This window comes from Mauremys reevesii, linkage group 14 (assembly GCF_016161935.1).
Source record: "Mauremys reevesii isolate NIE-2019 linkage group 14, ASM1616193v1, whole genome shotgun sequence".
Classification (NCBI taxonomy): Eukaryota; Metazoa; Chordata; order Testudines; family Geoemydidae; genus Mauremys; species Mauremys reevesii.
Window position 1 is genome coordinate 2,145,150 of NC_052636.1, and position 22,843 is coordinate 2,167,992.

A 22,843-nucleotide genomic window follows, 5' to 3' on the forward strand; every position below is an offset into this window, starting at 1 on the left:
AGCACTACTGAATAACAGACTGTTCTTGTGGGTTCTGGTCATGGTGTAACAATTAATGTTTTATTCTAAGTATGAACACAAAATCACAATTGGATGGAAAGTGACTGTGCTAGTCTCAGATCTCACACTCATGAATTTTCTTCCCACACTTCCTTCTGCAAGACAGATTCTTGGGATGGGCACACTTTATCCACAACCTACTTAATGTAGAAGTAGTATTTATGGTGTTTCTCCAGCACTGAGGCCTCAGATGATCTCAGCCCTGCTGGAATTCATAGATGTGCACATTTTAAATCCTGAAGGGACCATTAGATTTAGTTTGACCTCATGTGTAACACCAGCCAGTGAATTTCTCCTGGTTACTGAGCCCAGTAGCTTGTGTTTGACTAAAGCATCCTTCCAGAAAGGCACCTGTCTGGACCGAGATGGAGAATCCACCACTTCTCTGGGGAGTTTGTTAATCACTGGCATTGTTACAAATTGGGCCTTATTTCTAGCTTGAATTTGTCTGACTTCAACTTCGAGCAATTGACTCCCGTCCTGCCTTTCTCCACTAGATTACAGAGCCCTTTAATGCGCAGTGTGTTCTCTCCGTGGAGGTACAAACACACCATGATCAAGTCACCTCTCACTCCTCTTTCTGATAAACTAACCCGATTGAACTCTTTCAGTCTGTCCATGCAGGGCATTTTCTCCAGCCCTCAAGTCTAATTTGTGGCTCTTTTCTGCACCCTCTGCACTTTTTTGAACGTCCTTTTCAAAATGTGGCCATCAGAACTGGGCATCGTGTTCCTGTGTCCACCTCACCAGTGCCGAACATGGAGCTAAACTCCCTCCCTGCCCATGATCACTGGCAAGGGCCTGTCTGGCAGAGCTGCTTTCCCGCCCTTTCTAACTGCCATTCCTGATCCCTCCCAACCAGTTCCTCCTCCCCTTGCATCTATTTTCCCTTCGTCTCGTCCCCCGGCCCCTCCCTTCTCTTCACCTCACCTTGCACCGAGCAGGGCAAAGACCAGCAGCAGGCACGTCCCACCAGTGACACCAGAACACACTGAGCCGGGGAAGGAGACAGACGGACTGAGAGCCCAGCAGCCACGGATGGAGCCCAGGAAGGAGATGGATGGCCTGAGAGCCCAGCAGCCACAGACGGAGCCCGGGAAGGAGACGGAAGGACTGAGAGCCCAGCAGCCACAGACGGAGCCCGGGAAGGAGACAAAAGGACTGAGAGACCAGCAGCCACAGACGGAGCCCGGGAAGGAGACGGAAGGACTGAGAGCCCAGCAGCCACAGACGGAGCCCGGGAAGGAGACGGAAGGACTGAGAGCCCAGCAGCCACAGACGGAGCCCGGGAAGGAGACGGAAGGACTGAGAGACCAGCAGCCACAGACGGAGCCCGGGAAGGAGACGGATGGACGGAGACCAGCAGCCATGGAGACACCTCCTCCACCAGAGACTGAGAAATGTCAGGCTGAGGGTCAGGGACCCCTGGGCCCAACATCTTTAGCTGGGATAGGGCTGGATGATGCCATTTGTTATATCTGTAAGGATTATCTGACAGACCCAGTGACTATAGAGTGTGGGCACAACTTCTGCTGGGGCTGTATCACCCAGCGCTGTGTGGGACACTCCTGTCCTCAGTGTGGAGCCACGTTCCAGAAAAGAGACTTCAAGTCTAACACCCTGCTGGGCAGAATACTTGAGTCCATCAAACAACCAGGATTAAATCCAGGACAAAGCAGAAGGGACGGGAATGTCTGTGAGGAACATGGCAAAGAGCTCACCTGGTTCTGTAAGGAGGATCGCAAACACGTTTGTGAGGATTGCAAAGGATCCTCGGCTCACCGCTCTCACGCTGTGATTCCCATGGCAAAGGCTTCCCACAAGTCCAAGGTAGGGGTGTTTTTGTTGGGTAATAAACCCCCTCAGGGCCTTATTTCCTCTCCTCTCTGGACAGGTTCAGTCTGTTGGGACCTAACCACAGGATCAGGGGCAGCAGATTTGTATAATTTTTGGTGGTGCCCAGAATGGGTCAGTTCCCCACCCCCACACTCACCTAAGGCTCTGGAGTTTGGGTACGGGAGAGGTGCAGGGTGCAGGAGGCGGTGCAGGGGGCAGGCTCTGGGCTGGGGGTTGGGGTGCAGTTCCCCAAAGCATCCTGCACACCCCTTTGGTAGCAGCTCCTAGGCGAGAGGGCCGGGGGTCTCAGTGTGCCGCTGCCCACAGGCACCACCCCTGCAGCTCCCACTGGCTGCAGTTCCAGTGGCAGAGTTGACACTCTGAGCAGGGGCAGAGGCAGCGAACAGAGTCCACACCTCTCCATGCCAGCCGCTTCCTGGCGTGGCGTGCCACGTGTACCGAGGGCGGGAGGAGGAAGCCATTTTAGCCCCATTGCCCTGCTCGTGGTCCTTTTAAATTTTTCATGTCTGGGAGATGCTCTGGGGGAGGCCTGCGGGGGTGGCAGGTGGGGCCGGGAGAGAGACCCAGCCCCGAACATTGGTGGATCACGACCCCCAGGCTCTGATATTCCAGGAGCATGGACACCATGGGCCCATATAACTCACCGCCCCTACACAGGTGCTCAAGGAACCTGCCCAAGGTGGGGACCTGCCACAGTCGGGGGAGGGAGGACCTGAACCCGGTGCCTTTCCCCCAGCCTGAACCCAGCCACAGCCCCAGACCTGAAGTCCCCCTGCTGCTGCCAGAATGGCCCTGACGGCCCGGCCCTGGAGTCCCACTGCCACAGCCCGGGTAGCCCTCCCCCAGCTCCAACCCAGCCCCGATTGGAACCTGCTGGGCTGGGCACCCCAGAGCTGCCACAGTGGGGAGAGGTGCCTTTTCCTCCCAGCCCAGGTGCTGCTGTGAAAAGGTAGAGATGGGGGGAGTCCTCTCTCCAAACAGTAGCTCCGGAACACCCTCCTTCACCCCAATTCCCTCAATCTGGCCCCATCCCATAGTCTGTACCCCTAGCCAGAGCCCTCACACTCCTGCACCTCAAACCACTGCCCCAGGCCCCTCCCACCCTCAGAACCCCTTGGCCCCACCCCCACCACATGAATTTTGTGATGTGCAGCAATATGAAGGTGAGGCGTCACACATCACCTCCCTACTGGTGTGCATAACAAAATTCATTCCACGCAGGGGTGGGAAAAATTAGACACCCACTGGTCACCACCTGCCCCCTCCTGGGATCCCCCACCACTAACTGCTCCCTAGGATCCCACTGTTGCCGGCACAGAGGGCCCGAGGGGGCAACAGCGGGGTTTGTTGCCCGGTGTGCTTCGCGCCAATGAACACACCAGGGTGGAGAAGCAGACAAAGTTTATTTGAGATCTCAAAGCGGGTACAAGGAGGCTAACACGTCTCAAATCAAGCACACTGATACAAGCAGTTTCCCTTTTTTTTATACCCAAGTTGATTCTCCCCCCTCTCCTTCCCCCTGTAGCAGTTACATCAACCTTGGCAGCTGCAGCTTGTTAGTGATCTTTCCTTCTGCAGTTATCTTGAGACCGATTTGAGCTGTGTTGCAACTGATAACTGAACTGTTACACATTCTGTTTTGAAGCCACTTAGGTTGGTTAAAGTTCATCATGGGGGGGGGGGCTTGGTTTACTTAGGCCTAGAGCAGGGGGGCTTCATTGACACTCGTGGTCTTCCACCCCCCCCCCAAGTTACCTAGGGTTATGCTTAGGGACACCAACACCACCCCATATCCAGCCCCCCCATTCCATGTCCCCTGACTGCCCCCCAACCCCTATCCACATCCCTGCCCTCTGACAGGCCCCCTGGGACCCCACCCCCTATCCAACCTTTGAAATGCAGTTTCCTGAAGGTTACTCCCAGATCAAGTTTATTCCAGCTGTAAGGAAGGAGACACAGAGTCTGGTGGTGAAAGAGGTTCTGTGATGTTTGCTGAAATGCAGATTGACCTGTTCCTGCCCCCCTCCATTACCAAAGAATGGCCACTTGGCAAGTGACTGTCCATCTACTTTGATGGCACCTAGCTAGAGGCGTCAGCTTGTCCTTTGTCTTTGAGAACCTGTTTACCCACCTCCCCAGGCTTGTTCGGTATGCACAATGTAGTTCATAGCTCTTAATACACATTTTGTACATACATTACACAGGACTACTAATGATCAGTGTGTTAGTTTTTAAATGATACCTCACAATGCATAATTTGAACATGATAGTAGCTGGTAGGGCGTGAATACAGGGTGTTTTGGTCATGCACTGAGAGGGAATGGTCTCTGGCTGTTTTTTTTCAGGTGGTTTTATTAAATCATAGAATATTATTGATAGTTCTCCCATTTCTCCTTTCAGGGACAGGCAAGCACATCAAGCAGGTACTGTATATACATTTGCCTTTGTCATTTCCCCTTACATTCCTGTTAGAGTCACTGCAGAGATGACTGAGAGTGTCTTCTTTGTAGGAGTGAAAATATGAGTGTTCAGGAACAGGAAGCCACTTCTACTCGACCGCTGGAACTCAGAGGTAAATGAATGCCAGTCTCGTAGGCTGCAGTGCCTACCCCAAGCATTCAGAAATCATGAGTCAGACATAACAAGATTGTCTTGAAAAGCACAAGATTCTAAACAAAATCAATTGTGTTGGTTTTTGTCTGTGTTGTGTGTTTGAATTTAATGATTTGAGATAGTCAGATATCAGGCTTCACTGGAATTACTTCATCTAAGATCATCAGTTGGAGATGAGTACAGCACTATACGCAATACAGGAAGAACAGGTACATTACCATCAGGGCCAGCTCTAGGTTTTTTGCCGCCCCAAGCAAAGAAAAATTTGGCTGCCCCCCGTCCCAGCCTTGGGCTTGCCCTCCCCCCCACAGCCCCTGCCACAGCTTCCCCCTTCCCTCCCCACCAGTGCCCTCCCCCCCAGCCCTGGGCTCCCCCCTTCCCCCCCCCACCTCCGTCCCCCCCAGCCCGGGGCTCTCCCCCCGCACACACCGCAGTAAACTGCTGGCTGTGATAGGTGTATGAAGCAGCACAGGGCAGGAGAGAGCAAGGAGTAACTTCTTACATGTGAAAGGCTTCTGCAGGGCCAACATATGGCTTAATAGGATGGGAAGAGGAGGTGGATCTGGAAAAACTGGTGGGGAGAATAGAGAAAAAAAGAATGAAAAATGGGGGGGGGGAAGAGAATGCTCCCCCCAGGCAGGGGGGGGAGAAATGGAGCTGAGCACAGGCCCCCCCTAACTAAATCTGCCACTGTGCTGTCCTTTACACCTGAAGTGCACTGTCCCAGCACAGCAAACACCAAGCCTCTCTTGTTTCCGACTCTGCTGCAAGTGTCTTTTCATCCAGCCTCACTCAGCATCTGGGCAGAACAGTTCTTTATCCTCTTTCACTGAAGGTTTCATCAAATGTCTAATAGATTTAACAAAAGATTTTGGTCCAGCAGCTTGGCATTTTCTGATGAAACTCCGTTTCACTGGAAAAATTCCAACCAGCTCTCCTTGGGAGGCCTCTCAGGGTATGTGTAAAATTCAAAACAAAACAAAAACCCTGCAGCAGTGAGTCTCAAAGCCCAGATGTACAGACTTGGGCTAGCCTTATAGGACTAAAAATAGCGGCGCACATGTTCCATCTTGGGCTGGAGCTCAGTCTCAAAGTAGATCTGGGCTGTGAGACTTCCTGCCATAAAGTATTTTTTACGTAGTGTAAATGTTCCCTTAGTTATTGCCTGGCATGAATCTGCATTAGGCTACTGGCTATGGAAATACACACATCATCAGCATCCATTCCTCCCCCTTTTCTGTCCGTCATTCACTTGGTGAGGAAAGCTTCTTTGTCTAGACCAGTTGTGATTGTTCCCTTGCCTGTAACTCACATTTCTAGGGATGTGGGGAGCCAGCCACTCTCACATTACTGAGCACACAGCTGGGTCCCAGTTACATTTGTCTGTCTATTGAGCTGTCTCCCCTCGATAGCTCCTGAAGGCATCTTGATGAAGTGTCAGACAAATGGCGTCTGTCTGTCAGGGCCTTGCATTTCCCACCTTTCTATCAGTGTCATAATACTAAATCCAGATCAGACACAATGTCTTGGCAGATGGAATCCAAACCGTTGGAGCGTTCTCCTAAAGTATTGAATCAGGGTAAATGACAACTTTTAATTGCTTTTGCAGGATTATTGATTTTATCTAAATAATTTTCTTCCTTTGGAAGTGAAGATTCTTGCTAATCACGCTGCAGTTCAAGATGAAACCCATACAATTTAGTTAATATTTATTTACCTTGCTTCTTCTTAGGTGATGAGGTTAGGGTTTTGGTTAAAGTAGTTGTGGGTGTATTGCATGCTGTAAGAATGTTCTTGACTCTTATATTTATCACATATGCACATGTGTTCACATAAGGGGACAGGAATATTCCAGCTGGTAGAAGGATTGGATTAGAAATTTAATTGAAATTTCAGACATTTTGCGTTTTGGTTTGGTTTAATATTTATATAATACATTCTTTTAGAGTTTGTTTTGCAAATATTAAACCTCACTTAAAGTTAACAGAGTTTTCAGTATGGGATGCTTTGAAGGGAAGGAACAAAGCAATAAAGGGCATTTAGGTGCCCAGCTCCCACGGATTTAAATTTGAGACTGTTCTGAACAGGGATTCACTGAACATTTCTTAGGTGATTTCTCAAATTGGAGTTCATAGTAGAAGCTCTCAGGTAATTTAGTGCCTATTCATTTCTGCTTGTTTGTTTGTAGTGAGATCCTGGCTACAATTGTTAGTCTATATTAGGAATAAATGGATTTTCATATGAAAGTACAGACCATTCAGAGCATCTGTGTGCAGGGGAGTTCTCATCTCTCACTTTGTCCTTGTTTCAGAGAGCAGCAGAGCGATAGGACGTCATGGTAAGTTAAGCTGTTATTTTAATAGTGTTAAAATTTCCCTGGTCCCTTTTCTTGTACAATGAAACATTAAGCCAACAGCTATAGGGTAAAAATAACCATTTAGCTGGTGGGAGGGGCAAAGAGCTAGACATCTGACTGATTTGCAGACTAGGGTCATGTTTCCTTTGCTAAAGTGGCTAGGCAGATAAACCATTTAGGTATTGCCCTTCCTGAGATCTTCTTTGTTAGTGGAAGAAACTGACCGAATACTGAGATTCTCTCTGATTGGGGCTGGGAATTTGTCATTGGAATCCTACTTTTATCCCTGGCACTAAGTCAGAGGTGAAAGTAAGGTGGTACACCCCAGTACGGCATACCAGCAAGAGTCAGTGTGCTGTACCGGGGTGGCCTGGTTTCCTCAGGCGGCAATTTAAAGGGTCTGGGGCTCTCAGCTGCGGCTGGAGCCCCAGACCCTTTAAATTGCCACCAGAGCCCTGCTGCTGGAGCCCTGGGGTAGCAGCGGCAGCGGGGCTCTGGGGGTGATTTAAAGGGCCCCGGGCTCCCACTGCCTCTACTGCCCTGGGCCTTTTAAATAGCTGCCAGAGCCCCACTGCTGCTACCCCAGGGCTCCGGGGCTATTTAAAGGGCCAGGGCGGTTGAAGCAGGGGAGTCCTGGGCCCTTTAAATAGCCCCCAGAGCCCTGGAGTAGAGGCAGGGCTCCAGGGGCTATTTAAAGGGCTCGGGGCTCCTACTGCCTCTACGGCCTCGGCCCTTTAAATATCCCCCTGAGCCCCGCTGCCGGAGCCCTGGGGTAGCAGAGGTTTAAAGAGCCTGGAGCAGTAGCAGCGGCCAAACCCTGGGCCCTTTAAACAGCTGCCGGAAACCTCGGCGGCTGCTGCTACCCTGGCGGGGGAGGGGAAGGGCACTTACTGGTACAGGGTGGGCTGGCTCAGACCCCCCCATCCCCGCCCCTTCTGCCCGAGGCCCCACTCCTTCTGGGGGCCAGAGCCGGCCCCAACCCAGCCCCGTACCGGTAAGTCCCTATTTCTACTTTCGCCCCTGGACTAAGTTCACTTTGACGCACAGAAACAAGCTCTGAGTTTGCCTCAGCCTGACATAGGGAAAAACAGGATGGTGGGAAGGTTTCAAATGCAGTTCAAACAATTATCATTAGTGCAGACCCTTGCGTGTGGGTGAAATGTAACACACCCAAAGCCTTCTGCACTCAGGCCCAGAGCCACAAAGGGACTCAGTGCTGCAGTGCCTCACTTTCAGCTAGCCACCCCCTGGCACCTACAGGGTTAGGCACCTAGGCTTCTGATTCCATGCATGAGGTGCATTAATATGATCCACACAAGCCAGCATGGGGAGCTCTCTAAGCAGGGTAATGGGAGATGCTCAGAAGAGGGGTGTGACCCTTCCAGGGACTTCATCATCTAAGTCTGAGCTGGAGGGAGGTGCCTGTCTCTGTGTGTGATCCACAGCTGAGAAGCCTCTCCTGGAGTCAGGTGCCTCAGGTGTTTATTGGAAGCAAGGCTGTGAGGCACACCTCAGGCCACACAACACAGCTGTGGGGTGGAGGAGCAGGTGGCTTCGTGCATAACCTTTAGCCCACTGATTAGGGCACTCACCCTAGTGAACACAGTGTGATCTGGATAATTTGGTAAACTGGGTGCAAGCAAGCGCTATATGTTTTAATATGGCTACATGTAAATGTATGCACGCAGACCCCAAAAGTGCAGGTCATAGTGACAGAATGGGGGATTCTGGAAAATATGGGGCGGTTATGGGGGATAATCAGCTGAACTTGAGCTCCCAGTGTGACACTGTGGCCAAAAGAACTAATGCCATCCTGAGATGTATAAACAGGGGCATCTCAAGTAGGAGCAGAGAAGTTTTTTTTACCTCCATATTTGGCACTGGTGCAACCTCTGCTGGAATCCTGTGTCCAGTTCTGGTGCCTGCAGTTCAAGAAGGATGCTGATAACTTAGAGAGAGGTCAGAGATGAGCCATGAAAATGATTAAAGGATTAGAAAACATGACTTATAGTCATACACTCAAGGAGCCCAGTATATTTAGTTTTTTACCTTTTGTTAAAGATACAGAAACAAGAAGGAAAAATAGTCAAAACAATTGAAATGTAAAGTGTTAAACAAGGTTTTCATTTTAACAGCCCTTGTTCTCATTCCCTTTATCTGGAGAGAGTTTTTAGAGAGCAAACCCACCTGTTTGACAGTCTTGTAGATGGTATTAAAGATGGTAATAACTGTTTTTTTGCGGATAAGAGAAGAATTAGTTGGAGCTGCTGTTGTTTCTGTTGTTGTTAAAGTCCCATCTGGTTTCCTACCACACAAAACAAGACAAACACACACAAAAGGGGAGAGAGAAAAAACAGGAAAGAGAGAATCAGCTGCTGACTCTCACTCAGAATGTCACTGCTGGAGAAGCCCAGCCCAGCTCACAGTGTTATCAGCCGCACTGAGACCTGAAAACTCGTAACTGTGTTGGCTGTTTGGTGTGTTGTTTTTAGCTGCTTCCTCCAGTCACAGGCTCACAGCAGTGTTGCTAAATATGCAGTCTTGGTCGACTCTGCCAGACTCCTCTTAGACAGACGGCAAAAGCTGAGCAATAGGAAAGAGAAGAGGAGGGGAGAAAAAGGACACATGATGAAGTGGGGGGAAAAGTCTCACATCCGAGGTGGTGTTGGGATTTAGCCACAGCCAGTGGAGGTGGTGATGGCATCTGAGTCCCGCGGTCTCACCTGGTCTGGTCAGGTGCCTTTGAAGCTCAGGGTGACAAAGGACCAATGGTGTCATGGTGGGTCCCAGGGAGCAGTGGGGGGTGGCAGCCATGATGATGGAGCTCAGTCCGTTCACCCCCCCCCACCACACACCTGCCAACAGTGTCTCAGAGAGCCTGACACTCTTGCCATGGGATTTTCTGGTAAGAACCCCAATATGGAGTGATAGGGGGGAATTGCCCATCCACTCATTATCTTGTCCAGCAATTAGGCCCAATTTCTGACACACCAATTTTGGTTAATTGATTTCCAGTCTCGGACTTTTCTTCTTCACCAGGCATGAGCTTAACCCAGTCCTTGAGTTATATCCGGAGGCCTCTTTGTCTGGGCTATTTCAGTCAGTCTCCCTGCTCTTTTCACCACCTTTCCCCTTGGCAGTTATTGTCGTGGGTTGTTGTGACTTTTGAGGAACTGTCACTGACGTCCCACAGAGGAGCTGACAAGCAGGGTCAGGCTGTAGGCTCAGTATCACAACAGGGTCAAAGGGAGGGGGTTTCTGCCTGCACCCCTTGGCGAGGAGCATGAAGGGATGGCGAGGGGGCTCCACCTGTCACAGAAAGGGGAGTTCATGACAGGTGCAGTGATCATATTTTTAGTCTTATAACACATTTATGATATTTTCAACTTATAATCACCTGTCCCTCTGTTCCTTGCCCTTCCCCCTCTTTCAGCTCCAACTCTCCCCCCAGCAGTATTTCTCCCTCCTCCCCGCTGCAGATCCCCTCCCTTCAGCTGCTGTTCCCCCTTCCCAGTGCCCAGGTTGTTAACCCCTTCTCTTGACTTCCCTGCAGTGCGTGTGACCCTGGATGAAGACACGGCTAATCCTGAACTCCTCCTGACTGGGGATCGGCAGGGTGTGAGATATACACACAAACAGCAGGACCTGTCTGGCAATCCTGAGCGATTTGATAAAAGACCCTGGGTGCTGGGATCTCAGGGATTCACTGAAGGGACTGTGTACTGGGAGGTGGAGGTGGGGGATGAGGTATTCTGGATGGTTGGGGTGGCCAAGGAGTCTGTGAGGAGGAAAGGCTGGATCGACATGTCCCCCAAGGAGGGGATCTGGGCCATCCACTGGAACAGACGGATACCTCCTGTTCCACCCTCCTCTCAGAGCACCCCGCCCCAGAACAGCAAGCGGATCCGGGTCTGTCTGAACTATGAACAGGGGCAGGTGACATTTTTCAATGCTGATAATGAGGCCCTGATCCACACTGTCCGTGGGGCCTCCTTCGATGAGGAGAGAATCCGTCCGTTCTTTGGGACAAAGTCCCATCTCAGCCTGCGTCCTTGCCCTGAAACGGAGGGACGGACAGGTGACACTCACCAGTAGGCCCTGAGCCCTGTCCTCTGGTGGCCTGTAAATCTGTTACAGGAGGACTCTGCAGTGTGAGGACAGACACACGAAGAGCCAGGCTTTAATCCCCAGCTAGAGAACTCCCTGATGGGAAACTCCTCTGTTCATTAACTTCCTCTTACAACCCAACTTGAGCCTCTCTGCTATGTGTGGAGGACCAGGAACTCTATGACCACTCGACATCCCATTTCTTTATAACAAAATGGGCTGTGGGTCAATAAATGAATATTAATGGGACCAAACTGAGAGTGACTCTGTTACAGCCGGCAGAGTTAGGACTCACCCCAGGAAATGGGTGACCCAGGGTCCCGTCCCGCTGCTCCAATGGCACTGTCATTAGTTATCTAACATGGAACAGCTTCAACATCACAGATTGTGGGAGCCTGACACGGGAATTTCCCGTAGCCGGTGATTAGGGCTGTTACCTGAGAGGTGGCAGAGCCCTGTTCACATCCCATGTGCTCATCAGCTCCAGGAGGACTTGAACTAGTCCGTCTCCCACAGCCTGGGTGAGCAGCTAACCCCTGGGCTAAAAGTCAGGAGAGTTACTCACCTCCTCTCCCCCTGCAGCTTCATGTAGAATTAGGTGGCCTCTGAGCAGGCCTACCGGATTGGGCTACACAAGTGAATTCGGTGGACATATGCCTCTCTTCCCCCAGGCTGTGAATGGCTGAGGGATTAAGCACAAGATAGGCACTTGGGTGCTGTGATAAATGAGGGGTGGGGGGTAGCTTTCTTTTATAGACACCCAGCCATTCAGTTATTTATAGAATACTCTTTTGCAGCTGTACCCTAATTGCCTTACTTGTAAAGGGTTAAGAGGTAAGCTTAAAATGAGTTGGCACCAATACCTTTTCAAATTGGGAAAAACTGTTGTGTGTGTGTCTTTGTTCTCTGGTCTGGAGAGACAGGGCAGCAACAGGCTGTAAGGTTTGGGCCAGGTATGGGAAACCATATGCATCATACCTAGAAACTACTCATCTGAGTTTCCAAATATGTAAGTAGATCAGGAATTTCTAGTTAGATGCGATCAGATTTAATTCTTTATTTTGGGCTTGTGGATTCCTCTGGGCTAACCCTGGGTGCTTTTCTTTTCTTTTGTTTGCTTGTATCCTTTAAGATGGACCTCAAGAAAGTAATTTTGGTGTTTAATCCCTAACAGCCTGAGTTTTCAGATGTGTTTTCTTTATTTTTTCAATAAAATTTACCTTTTTTAAGAACATGATTAGATTTCTGTGTCTTAGGAGATAGAGGTTGTGCATATGTTAGTCAGCTGATACAACAGCTAGCTTCCATTTTCTTTTGTTTCTTTCTTGGCTTCCCTGAACGAGGGGTGGAAAAGCCAAGGGGAGCTAAAAAAAAAAATCTTCCCAAGTTAGTGTTTTTTCTCTGGATTGGCAAAAGGCAGTTTTCACTTGGGTGGTGTCAGAATTACCAGCCTGGAGTGACCAGTGTTATTGTTTGGAATCCTTGCGGGCCCCCACTTTCTGGGCTCAAAGTGCCAGAGTGGGGAATCAGCCTTGACAGGCGTCTAGAGGGAAGCAGCAGCGCACGCTCAGAAGCAGAAACATAGCTGCCTAGGAAGCGTTTACTGACAAAATGTATGCGCTGAGTGAGGTTTGGCACTCGCAGGTCAGGAGGAAGCTGAGGAGTTGTTTTGTGAATCACAGTGGTGCCTAACTCTGGAGAGTGGGTACTAAAGTACTTTTCTGAATCCAGCCCATCATCCCACTAGCAGTATGGACTCATTGTCATCTCCCTCTTGGATTGTTTCCACTGCTCTTGGGGGGTCGGCATGTTACCACAAAATGTCCCCTTCTGTGGCATCTCCTACCAGGGCCGGCTCTAGGTTTTTCGCCGCCCCAAGCAAAAAAAATTTTGGCTGCCCCCCATCCCAGCCCTGGGCTCTCCTCCATACCCCCCTGCTGCTCCAGCCCAGGGCTCTCCCCCCCGCCGCTGCCCCAGCGCTGGGCTCCCCCTTTCTCCCCCACCAGTGCCCCCACACCTCCTGCCACCCCAGCCCTGGGCTCTCCCCAACCACCTGCACCCTCCTTCTGCCGCAGCCCTGGGTCACTGGTAACTTGCTCCCAGGGCGGGTCATTCAGCAGGAATTTTGGATGTGCACAGAACACAGACAGGATTGGTTCCCATATGGTTACAGAGCTGCAGTAAAGTGGAACAATTTTCAGCTTGTGTGATTGGAGGATATCTGGATGCACATTGTAAGACTGTCCTCCAGACATGAGGAAAAGTTGAGGTGCCTTTATTATTCTTTTGTTCCACTCTTTCTTTCTATGGGGAATTTGCCAATGCAATATCACTGTCTTCCTTTTAAACAAAAAAACAAACAAACAAAAAAAAGGCAATGGCTGTTGAAAATAGCAATTCCAGTCCTAATAACCACTGGGAAGCATTTCTTGCTCAATTTTATCCTACTTTTTCTACAGCAAGTTACAGTGGATCAGTATATTTGATTGGGGAGAAACGAAGTAACAGCTGCCCAAACTGAGCTTGAGCACTCCTGAATTTTGAGGTGTTCAAATCTGGAAGGCAGGTGTTGGGTGTGTGTGTGGGAGAAATGGGGGCGGGGGAGGCTGTGGGCTCCGCGGGGGAGCACGGCAGCATGTATGCAGCAGCGTGTCTGGAGCTGCGCGGAGCCAGACACGCTGGTCTGAGTGGCACAGTAAGGGGGCTGGGGGGTTGGAGAAGGAGTTCCGGGGGCAGTCAAGGGACAGGGAGCAGGGGTTGGATGGGTCAGAGGTTGGGGGCAGTCAGGGGACAGGCAGTGGTTGGCTAGGCATGGGAGTCCCAGGGGTTTGTCAGGGGACAGGTAGGGGTGGGGTCCTGGGGAAGTTGGGGGTCTCAGGAGGGGTCTCAGGACAAGGATCAGCGGTGCTTAGATTCCCGGGAGGCAATCAGGGGACAGGGAGCGTGGGGGGGCAGTTGGATGGGTTGTGGTTTCTGTGGGGGGCAGTCAGAGGGAGTGGATGGTGGCAGGTGGGGCTTCCCTCCCCCTGGAGTATCCTGTTTTTTGACTGTTAAAATATGGTCTCCCAACCATTCACAGCACTCCCAGCAGGCTGCAGCATGCTCCTTCCTTTCCAGTCAGTAGTGACCAAGGGAATGCTGGGAAATGTAGTTCTTTCCCTGCTCCAGGGCTGGCTCTCTAGGCAGGGAGCTAACCAAGGAACTAGCTCCCAGAGCCCCCTGTTGGTTCTCAGCTCCCATGCTGGATCCCTGCCGCCCCTGCAAATGGGCTGCCCAAAGCAGGTCTTGCTTTGCTGGTCTTTGAGCCCTGGTTACGAGAGGTGCTTTTTAGTTGTAATGCTAAAGGTGTAATCGGGGGGAGGTTTGGGGGCGGAACCCTGCTGTTTTGGAGAGGAGAAAAGAATAGCCGATGCGACATTGTCCACTGAGATGGTAACTTGTTTGTTTTTCCTACTTGGGCTGGGTTTATTACCAAAGGAAAAGAAGTCACGAGTCAGAGGCTACTGTCCTCATACGATCAGGGGCGGCTCTAGGCACCAGCAAAGCAAATATGTCCGCCCCATCCAACCCCACCTGCTCCCACCTGATACTTCCGGGGTACCACCAGCTGCCTCCTGATCCCCCGACTCCATTTTCCTTGGGGGAGCCCATTCTCGGTACAGGAACCCCTTCTCCCACAGGAACCTTTTCCAGCAACCTCACCCCATGGTCTGTACCCCACAGAGTTTGGCCAGGTCCCTTAGCTTCCACAGGGAGGGATCTTTCTGCACCTCGGCCTGGAACTCAGCAGCTGGGACAGGGATGGGGACCTGCTCTCTCTCACGGGCTGAGTCTGAGGCTGCAGCCTCCTTGAGCCGTGTCGCTGGGCGCTCCCTTCCCACCAGGGCAGGGTTCTGCTCCTCGGTCAAGGTACCCTTCCCGAGGTCAGGGCGCAGTGTCCCGTGCAGGCTTGGGCTACGGGTCATGACCAGGGCACCCTGGGGGTTGCTCGGCCAGTTCTCCATGTCCCCCCCCATTAACACCTCAGTGGGTAAATGGGGGTGCACCCCCACCTTCTTGGGGCCCTCCTTGTCCCCCCATTTCAAGTGTACTCTTGCCACGGGCACCTTGAATGGGGTCCCCCCCCCATCAGGGTCAGATAGCTGTTGGGCATCACCTGATCTGGAGCCACCACCTCGGGCCGGGCCAGCGTTACCTCAGTGCCCATGTCCCAGTATCCATAGACTTCCCTCCCATCCACCTCCAAGGGAACAAGGCACTCGCTCCGCAGGGACAGCCCTGCACCCACCCTGCAGACGGAGAACCTTGTGTCTGGAGCATCCAGCTCCCCAGAGAAGCTGGCCTGGGGCCCTCCTCCCTCCTGAACAGTTGACAAGCTGTCAGCCCCCCTTTCCTGGGAAGGCTGCCCCTCATCCAGCTGGGCTGCTACCCAGTTAACCCTCTGCGGGTCCAGTTTGCTTGGTCTATACCTGAGCCTGGGGCACTGGGTCTGTATGTGGCCTCTTTGGCCACAGTGATAGCAGCCGATGTCCCATGGGTCCCCTCAAGCAGGGTCCTCCATGCTTCCCCTTTGGGAGGTCCCCAGGTCACTCTCTTTCTGCATTGTGGCGGGCCTGTTCCTTTGGGACTCCTCCCTGTCATCCCCTGCCCAACTGTCCACAAACCCATCAGCCAGCTGGCCTGCGTGCTACGGGTTCTCCGGCTTCTGGTCCATCAACCACAGCCTCAGGTCCGACGGGCACTGCTCATACAGGTGCTCCAGTAAGACTAGGTCAAGCAGGTCCTCTTTAGTTTGGGCCCCAGCTGTCCACTGTAGGTATGTGACCTCACGGGTTTTACGCTGACTCCAGAACCTTTTCCGGTACATCTCAGGAGTCAGCCCAAACTCGCGGAGCAGGACCTGTTTGAACAGTTCATAGTTCCCTACCTCCGCCCCTCTCATTCGGCTGTACACCTCCACGGCGGTGGAGTCCAGTAAGGGGGTGAGAAACTGGAGCCTGTCTGCAGGGTCAACCCTGTGCAGCTCGCAGGCATTCTCAAAGGCCGTCAGGAAGGTATCCATGTCCTCTCCCTCCTTACGCTGGGCCAGGAAGCACTTACCAAAGCTCTTGGTAGTCTTGGGTCCCCCTTCACTCCCCACAGCCGGGGCCCCACTGCTCCTCAGCTGGGCCAGCTCCAACTCATGCTGACACTGGTTCTCCTCATGCTGACGCTGGTTCTCCTCCTCCAGCTCATGCTGACGCTGTTTCTCCCATTCCTCCCGCTTCTGCTTCAGTTCTTGCCTCCTTAACTCGAGCTCTTCCTGTCTCAGCTCCCTGTCACATTCCAGCCGCATCAGTTCCAGGGACGGGGAGCTCCGCCGGGATGATCCCCTGCTGGCCGCCGGGGTCAGGGTACCCTCGGTTTTGCTGGGCTTCCCCCAACCCCTCCCCTAGGTATAGGTGGGCAGGATCTCGGGATGTCCTCGGCAGCAGTATGGCCCCTCCCAGCCATGTCAGGCCCCGGGGCCCACACTGCATCCGCTGGGCGACTTCTCTCAGGGACAGGGCTTGGTTCCTCCAAGCGATCCGTCTCCTCCAGCTGGGCAATTAGCTGGTCTTTGGACCTCCCAATGTGCAGCCCCCTCTGCCTGCACAGCTCCACCAGGTCGCCCTTAAGGGGTTTAGCAAACATCTTCCTGCTGGCTACTCGCCGGCCTGTGCTCTCAGCTTCCCACCGGTTCCAGGGAGACCCCTCGTGCACCAGCCCTTCTTCAGGTCACCCCCTCTCTGCCAGGGTCGAGCTGCAGACTCCTCTGCCCCTGGGACTGCTCCTGCAACCCCCGGGGGGCCCTGTTACTGCAAAGTCCTTCGCTCTGGTCACACACTCCCAGGGGTTAATCGCCCCCTGAAACCGTCTCTCTCCGACTCTTCAGCACACCTGGTCCCCGTCAGTCCCCCTTTGCTTTACTGCTCCCCAGTCACTTACTGCAGGAAGCGCCATCCACAGGGTGCAGTACATCCCACTGCTAACACCAGTTGTCACGGAGTGTGGGGGGACACCAGGTCCTGCACCCCCAGCTTCCTGCAATTCACGATGACTCTCAGCGAGCCAGTAAAGCAGGTTTATTTAGACGACAGGAACACAGTCCAGGACAGGTCTTGCAGGGACGGACAACAGGATCCTCCCCAATTAGGTCCACCTTGGAGTTCCAGGGGCACCACAGCCCCATTGGGGGATCAGAACCCCATCTGGGCTTCCCTCCATTACACCAGCCAGCTCCTGAAAACTCTCTCTCCCCCAGCGTCTCCTCTCCTCACCTTTGTTCAGCTTCCTGGGCAGAGGTGTCACCTGGCCTCTTGCCCCTTCCTGGGTTCTCACATTACATGCTCAGATATTGTCCCTCAAGGCCAGTCTCCCATCACCCAATGCAGATGGTCCTCCCAGGCCAACACTCCCCACTCAGCATTCAAAGGCCACATTAAGAACAGTCCCAGTTCATCACACCTGCTCATAGTCACTAATAGTCGTTGATGGACCAATCCTCCATGAATTTACGGTAACTCTCCACTTAACGTCCTGTCGCTTAACATTGTTTCAATCTTACAACCCTGCTCAATTACAGAACATGCTCCATTTAAAGTTGTGCAAAGCTTTGCTATAATGTCGTTTGGCTGCCTGCTTTGTCCAGAAGTGGCAGACCTCCATCAGCTCCCTTATGCCCCCCCAAAGCACCTCCCACCCACCAGCAGGCCCTGTGGATCAGCATCTTCCCCCTCCTGCCTGCAGCAATTAGCTGGCTTGTGGCATTCGGGAGGGGGGCAAGGACTCGGCACACAGGCTCCCCCCTCCCTCCCCTGCTTCCCAAATGCCAAAAAACAGCTGATTGCCGCAGAGGGGAGGGAGGGGGGAGGCTGAGTGCCATGTCCTCGCTCCTGAACGCCGCAAACCAGCTGATTGCTACGGGCAGGAGGCAGTGGAGGGAGAGGGGAGGAGCGAGGACCCGGTGTGTGAAGTAAAGGGGAAGGAGGGGGGAGGAAGAGGCAGGTTAAGGGTGGGGGCTTGGGGGAAGAGGCGGTGTGGGCGGCCAAGGTTTGAGGCCCCCGACCCTGGTGCTTGCAGAGAGGGGAAGCTGCCGCTGCTGCTGCACAATGTGCTTCTCCTACCCTACAGCACCTTCAGCCTCCTTGCGTGCCTCATTGTCGCCAGTGCCAGTGGGCTGTGCCCGTGTGGGGTAAGGCGGGGGCACCCCCCAACTATAGTACTGTCCTGTATGGCAAAAAATAATTCCCTGCAGCGTAACCCCCCATTTACATTCATTCTTATGGGGAAATTGGACTTGCTTAACATTGTTTCACTTAAAGTCGCATTTTTCGAGAACATAACGACAACGTTAAGTGAGGAGTTACTGTACCTAGTTTTTTTTATTATTTTTTCTCTTTTTGTGATTTTCTTCACACTTCATTTGCTTCCTTGTTGGGTGTGGGGCTCTGTGGGATTAAGGTTGGGGAAGGGACCAGAGTCACAGTTGCCAACTTTCACTGGGTAAATAAGCACCTCGGCTTTCACAATAAGCCAAAAATCAAGCTAATCCCATTTCAAAACAAGGCCAAAACACGCCAATTCCTACCCCTCTATGTGACAAGATCTCGCCTGGCGAGCAGCCTGGGACTGTGGGACAGTAAAGGAGGAGGAGGGGGGAGGAAGATGTAGGTTAAGATGGCGGCTTGGGGGAAGAGGCAGCGTGGGCGGGCCAAGGGTTGAGGCTCTGTGCATTACCCTGCATAGCCACATGGTGTCACTGTTGCTGCTTAAGGAAATGCTCTGTGCATTACCCCGCGTGTCCTCCCAGTGTCACTGTTGCTTCATGAGGGAATTCATGCTCTGTGAATTACCCCGTGTGGCCACTCGGTGTCACTGTTGCTCCATGTGGGAAATGCTCTGCGCATTACCCTGCGTGGACACCCAGTGTCACTGTTGCTGCTTAAGGAAATGCTCTGTGCATTACCCTGTGTGACCACATGGTGTCACTCTTGCTCCATGAAGGAAATGCTCTGTGCATCACCCCGTGTCGCCCCATGGTGTGGCTGTTGCTACATGAGGGAAATGTTCTGTGCATTACTCCGCATGGTGTCACTGTTGCACATTTTTCTCTCTCTCTCTCCTCTAAAACTCTGTCTGTCTCTGTGTCCCTCTCTCTGTCCTTGCCTCTTTTTGTGCTGTCTCCCTTCATAGGACATGGGCAGGTGTGGTAGGTGTGCATCCCCACAGGCTAAGTCTTGTGAGCTGAATAAGTAGGGGACCAAAATCATGCAGGGTAGCAGGCGCAAAAGTGAAGTGGATATTGTTGATGTTGACTGTCTCTGTTTGAGTGGGGCTCATATAGATGCAATGTGAGAGGGAGGCAGAGATTAGGGCCAGATTTCATGCACCTTCAGAGCTATGTGTAATGCAGGCTCATTCGTGGCGTTTGCAGCTGCACTGGCGGAGGAATTGTCCAGGATCCCTCCCTGGATGAGAGTCTCTCAGAAGTGGACTGAACATCCTTCTAAGCAGATATGAACAGTCCTCAGCTTTCTGCTTCCCACATAACTGGCTTTGAGTAAGCTGTCAGTTCTTTGAATTCCTCATTTGTATTCCCTGTAGTATTCTTCATAGGCTGTGTGCTTCCTCATTGGGTATGGGGCTTCAACAATGCTGGCTTTGGCGGGACAATTCTGAGAGTGCCAATTCAGGACAATTGATTAAATCAGGGCAGTTACAGCACAATGCTGGGGTTCCTATGTACACAAAGGCAAACCAGACAAGTCAAACAGAGAAGACTTCCATTTTACCCCACTGGCTAACCATAAGGCACAGCAGCAATTCCCTTAGTCACTCCAGTTTCCCACTATCACCACCAGTGCCTTGCGTTATGGGGACCAATGGTTATGAAAACCAATACCCCAGTAAAAGAAAAAGGGTTCTTCCGATCCCAAAAGAGCAAGCCTCAGACCCAGGTCAATATACAAACCAGATCTTACCCACAAATCACTCTGTTGCTAGTCCTTCAGAAGCTAAAGGTTTATTCATAAAAGGAAAAATATATAGATGAGAGCTAGAATTGGTTTAAATGGAATCAATTACATACAGTGACGGCAAAGTTCTTGGTTCAGGCTTGTAGCAGCGATGCAGTAAATCAAATCTCTGGAGTACATCCCCAGCTGGGATGGGTCCTTCAGTCCTTTGTTCAGAGCTTCAGTTTGTAGCAAAATCCCTCCAGAGGTAAGAAGGAGGATTGAAGACCAGACGGAGGAGCTGCAGAAACCTTTTATAGTCTCTTGTCATGTGTCCTTTCTTTCTTTGTTCCAGAGACAAGCATTCCAGCACATGGCATGAAAAAACCTCAGAGTTCTGTCCATAGGCAGATCCCTGCCATCCTGAGTCACAAGGCCTATCTGCCTTCTCTCAATGGGTCAGTTGTGTAGCTGATGGTCCTTAATGGGCCATCAAGCAGGCTAGGCAGAGCTGATGCCAAATTGTCTTGGGTGTCACTGAGAAGCATAGCACAAGTTTATAAGTATTGGTTCTATACTGTTTGTATTTCAGTGTTAAATACAAAAATGATGCACACATACAGCTGAACCAGGAAATCACAACCTTTCCATAGACACTTCACACGGCAGAGTAAGGGGTCAGAGTCTGCTGTGAAGGGTGACTAAGTAGGGTGCCGTTACAAGGGGTGCTTTTTGGTGTTATGGCTAAAGGTGTCACAGGAAGAGGGTTGAGGGCAGAGCCCCGCTGTGTGGGAGAGGCGAAAAGAAGGGCCTATGAGATGTTGCTGACTGACATGGGCATTGGGTGTGAGAGTGGAGCAGTGACTGTTGGTGTTAAATCGGTCTCTGTTCATCAAGTGGGGCCGATGTAGATGGGATGGAAGAGGGAGGCAGGATGAGGACAAGATTTCAAGCACCAATAGAGCTGTGTGTAGGGATGGCTCATGCTTGGCTTTTGCAGCTGCTCTTGCAGAGGAATTGGCCAGGAGCCCCAGCCAGAGGAGAAACTGGCAGAGGTGGGCCTGAGCAGCTTAACTGGGTATGTGTAAGGAGTCAGTGTTCGGAACTGCTCATCTGTAGTTTCTGTAGTCACAGGCTGTTTGCTTCCTCGTTGGATATGGGGGTCTGTGGGATTAAGGCTGGGGAAGGGATCACAGTCACAGTTGCTATCTTTCACCGGATAAATAAGATCCCTGACTTTCACAATAAGCCAAAAACCAAGCTAATCCCATTCAAAACAAGGCTAAAACAAGCTAATCCCTAAGAACCCCAACACTCTGTGTGACTAATCCCTCCTGGCGTGCAGTCTGGGACTGTGGTGGGCCTGCTGTGTACCCCGACTCTCTTCCCCTCTTTGCCCCTGCTTGCCCCGTGCCTTTGGCTGCTGGCAAGCAGGGGCTGGGTGGCGGAGGGGGGAAGCAATTTAAAAAAAGAAGCAGCAAGCTGCAAGGTAAACAAGCAAGAAGCCAGCAGCCAAAAACTCGCCAACAGGCAAGTCTCAGCCAATTAAGCCAAAACCAAGCCCAATTTCTCTGTTTTTCCCATGGGTTTGGTGTGTCTGATGCTTTGTACATTACTCTGACAGGTCACCATGTGTGCCACAGTTGGCCTGAGGGAAATGCTATTGTTATCGCTGTTCCTTCATAAGGGAAAAGGGTTTGTGTGTTACTTGGAGTGCCCACCCAGTGTCACTGTTGCTCTATGAGGAAAATGCCTTGTGCATTCCCCCCATCTGGTATCACTGTTGCTTCATTAGGGAAATGCTTATCTGTTGTGCCCACTCTTGTCCCCGTGCGGTCCCTGGGGGGGAACCCCTTTCAGTGAGACAGCCTTTCTCAGGGGGTCCACTCTCTCTTGGGTGTTCAGCTCCTCCACCTCCTGGAACTGCACCACTCTGAGCCTTAGCACACGTGTCTCTTGCTATGGGCAAGTCTTGCTATGGGCTTCAGCGAGTCCCCTTGCTCTGGACCCCCAGGGCCTCCTCACCCCCGAAGGGGTTGATGCAACCCTGTTCTCTAGCCTGGAGTGACACTCAGCCAGCGTAACACAGGAGGGTTTATTGAGCTTTTGAACCCAACATAGGAAACTCTCAGAGCCTCAGGCCTGGCCTTCCTCAGCACAGCACATCCAAGTCTCCCCTGCATCCAGGGGGGCTCTGCCTGCTCTCTGTCTCTCCAGTCCTGAACCCCCCTGCTTCCTGCCCCAAGCCCTGCCTCTGTCCATTGTCTTCTCTCCAGGAAAACAGGGTCACCTGGGCCTCCTCTCCTCCAGCCCTCGCTGGCTGGAACTGGCTGTTAGGTCACCGGGGTTCTCGCTCCACAGCCCATTGTCCTCCCACTGGCTAGAACCAGTTGGGACTCCTGAGCTAGGCCTCTGGGTTGCCAGTGGCTGGGGTATCCATTCTCCAGGCCATCAGTTGGGGCCTCAGGTTCCCTCGCTGGTCCTCGTAACAACAAACTCCCTCTGGCCTCACCTCGTTAACCCAGTAACACCCAGAGTCACACGCCCTCTGCACGCAAACCATTGGAAAAAACAAGGAACCAAACAAGAAAATCCCCCACATTGTCACACTCTTATTGTTCAACGGAGCTGTCCGCCATGGCAACCGGGACAAGTGCTGCAGGAAGTGGGGCTACTCCAATGAGACCCTGTCCCACATCCTGTGTGGATGTCAGCACCACTCCGGAGCCTGCCGGTCATGCCACAGCACCATCCAGAACCGGGTGGTGAAAGCCATCCCGCCGTCCCTGGGGAAGCTCACCATCGACCCCACCATCCTCGGAACGGACAGCCAACATCGTGATGGATACGGAAAAGAAGATGATCCTCATGGTGG

At 52.1% G+C, this 22,843-nt stretch overlaps 2 protein-coding genes across 2 annotated transcripts in view; both read left to right on the forward strand.

The window, feature by feature from the left end:
- The window catches only part of LOC120381427 (zinc finger protein 883-like), a 244,231-nt gene that overhangs the window by 184,394 nt on the left and 36,994 nt on the right, over positions 1–22,843 (forward strand). The window lies entirely within an intron of this gene.
- LOC120381399 (nuclear factor 7, ovary-like) lies at positions 1,099–10,981 on the forward strand. Its single transcript, XM_039499591.1, has 2 exons — positions 1,099–1,813; positions 10,440–10,981. The coding sequence occupies exons 1-2, from the start codon at positions 1,099–1,101 to the stop codon at positions 10,979–10,981; spliced, it is 1,257 nt and encodes a 418-aa protein (XP_039355525.1).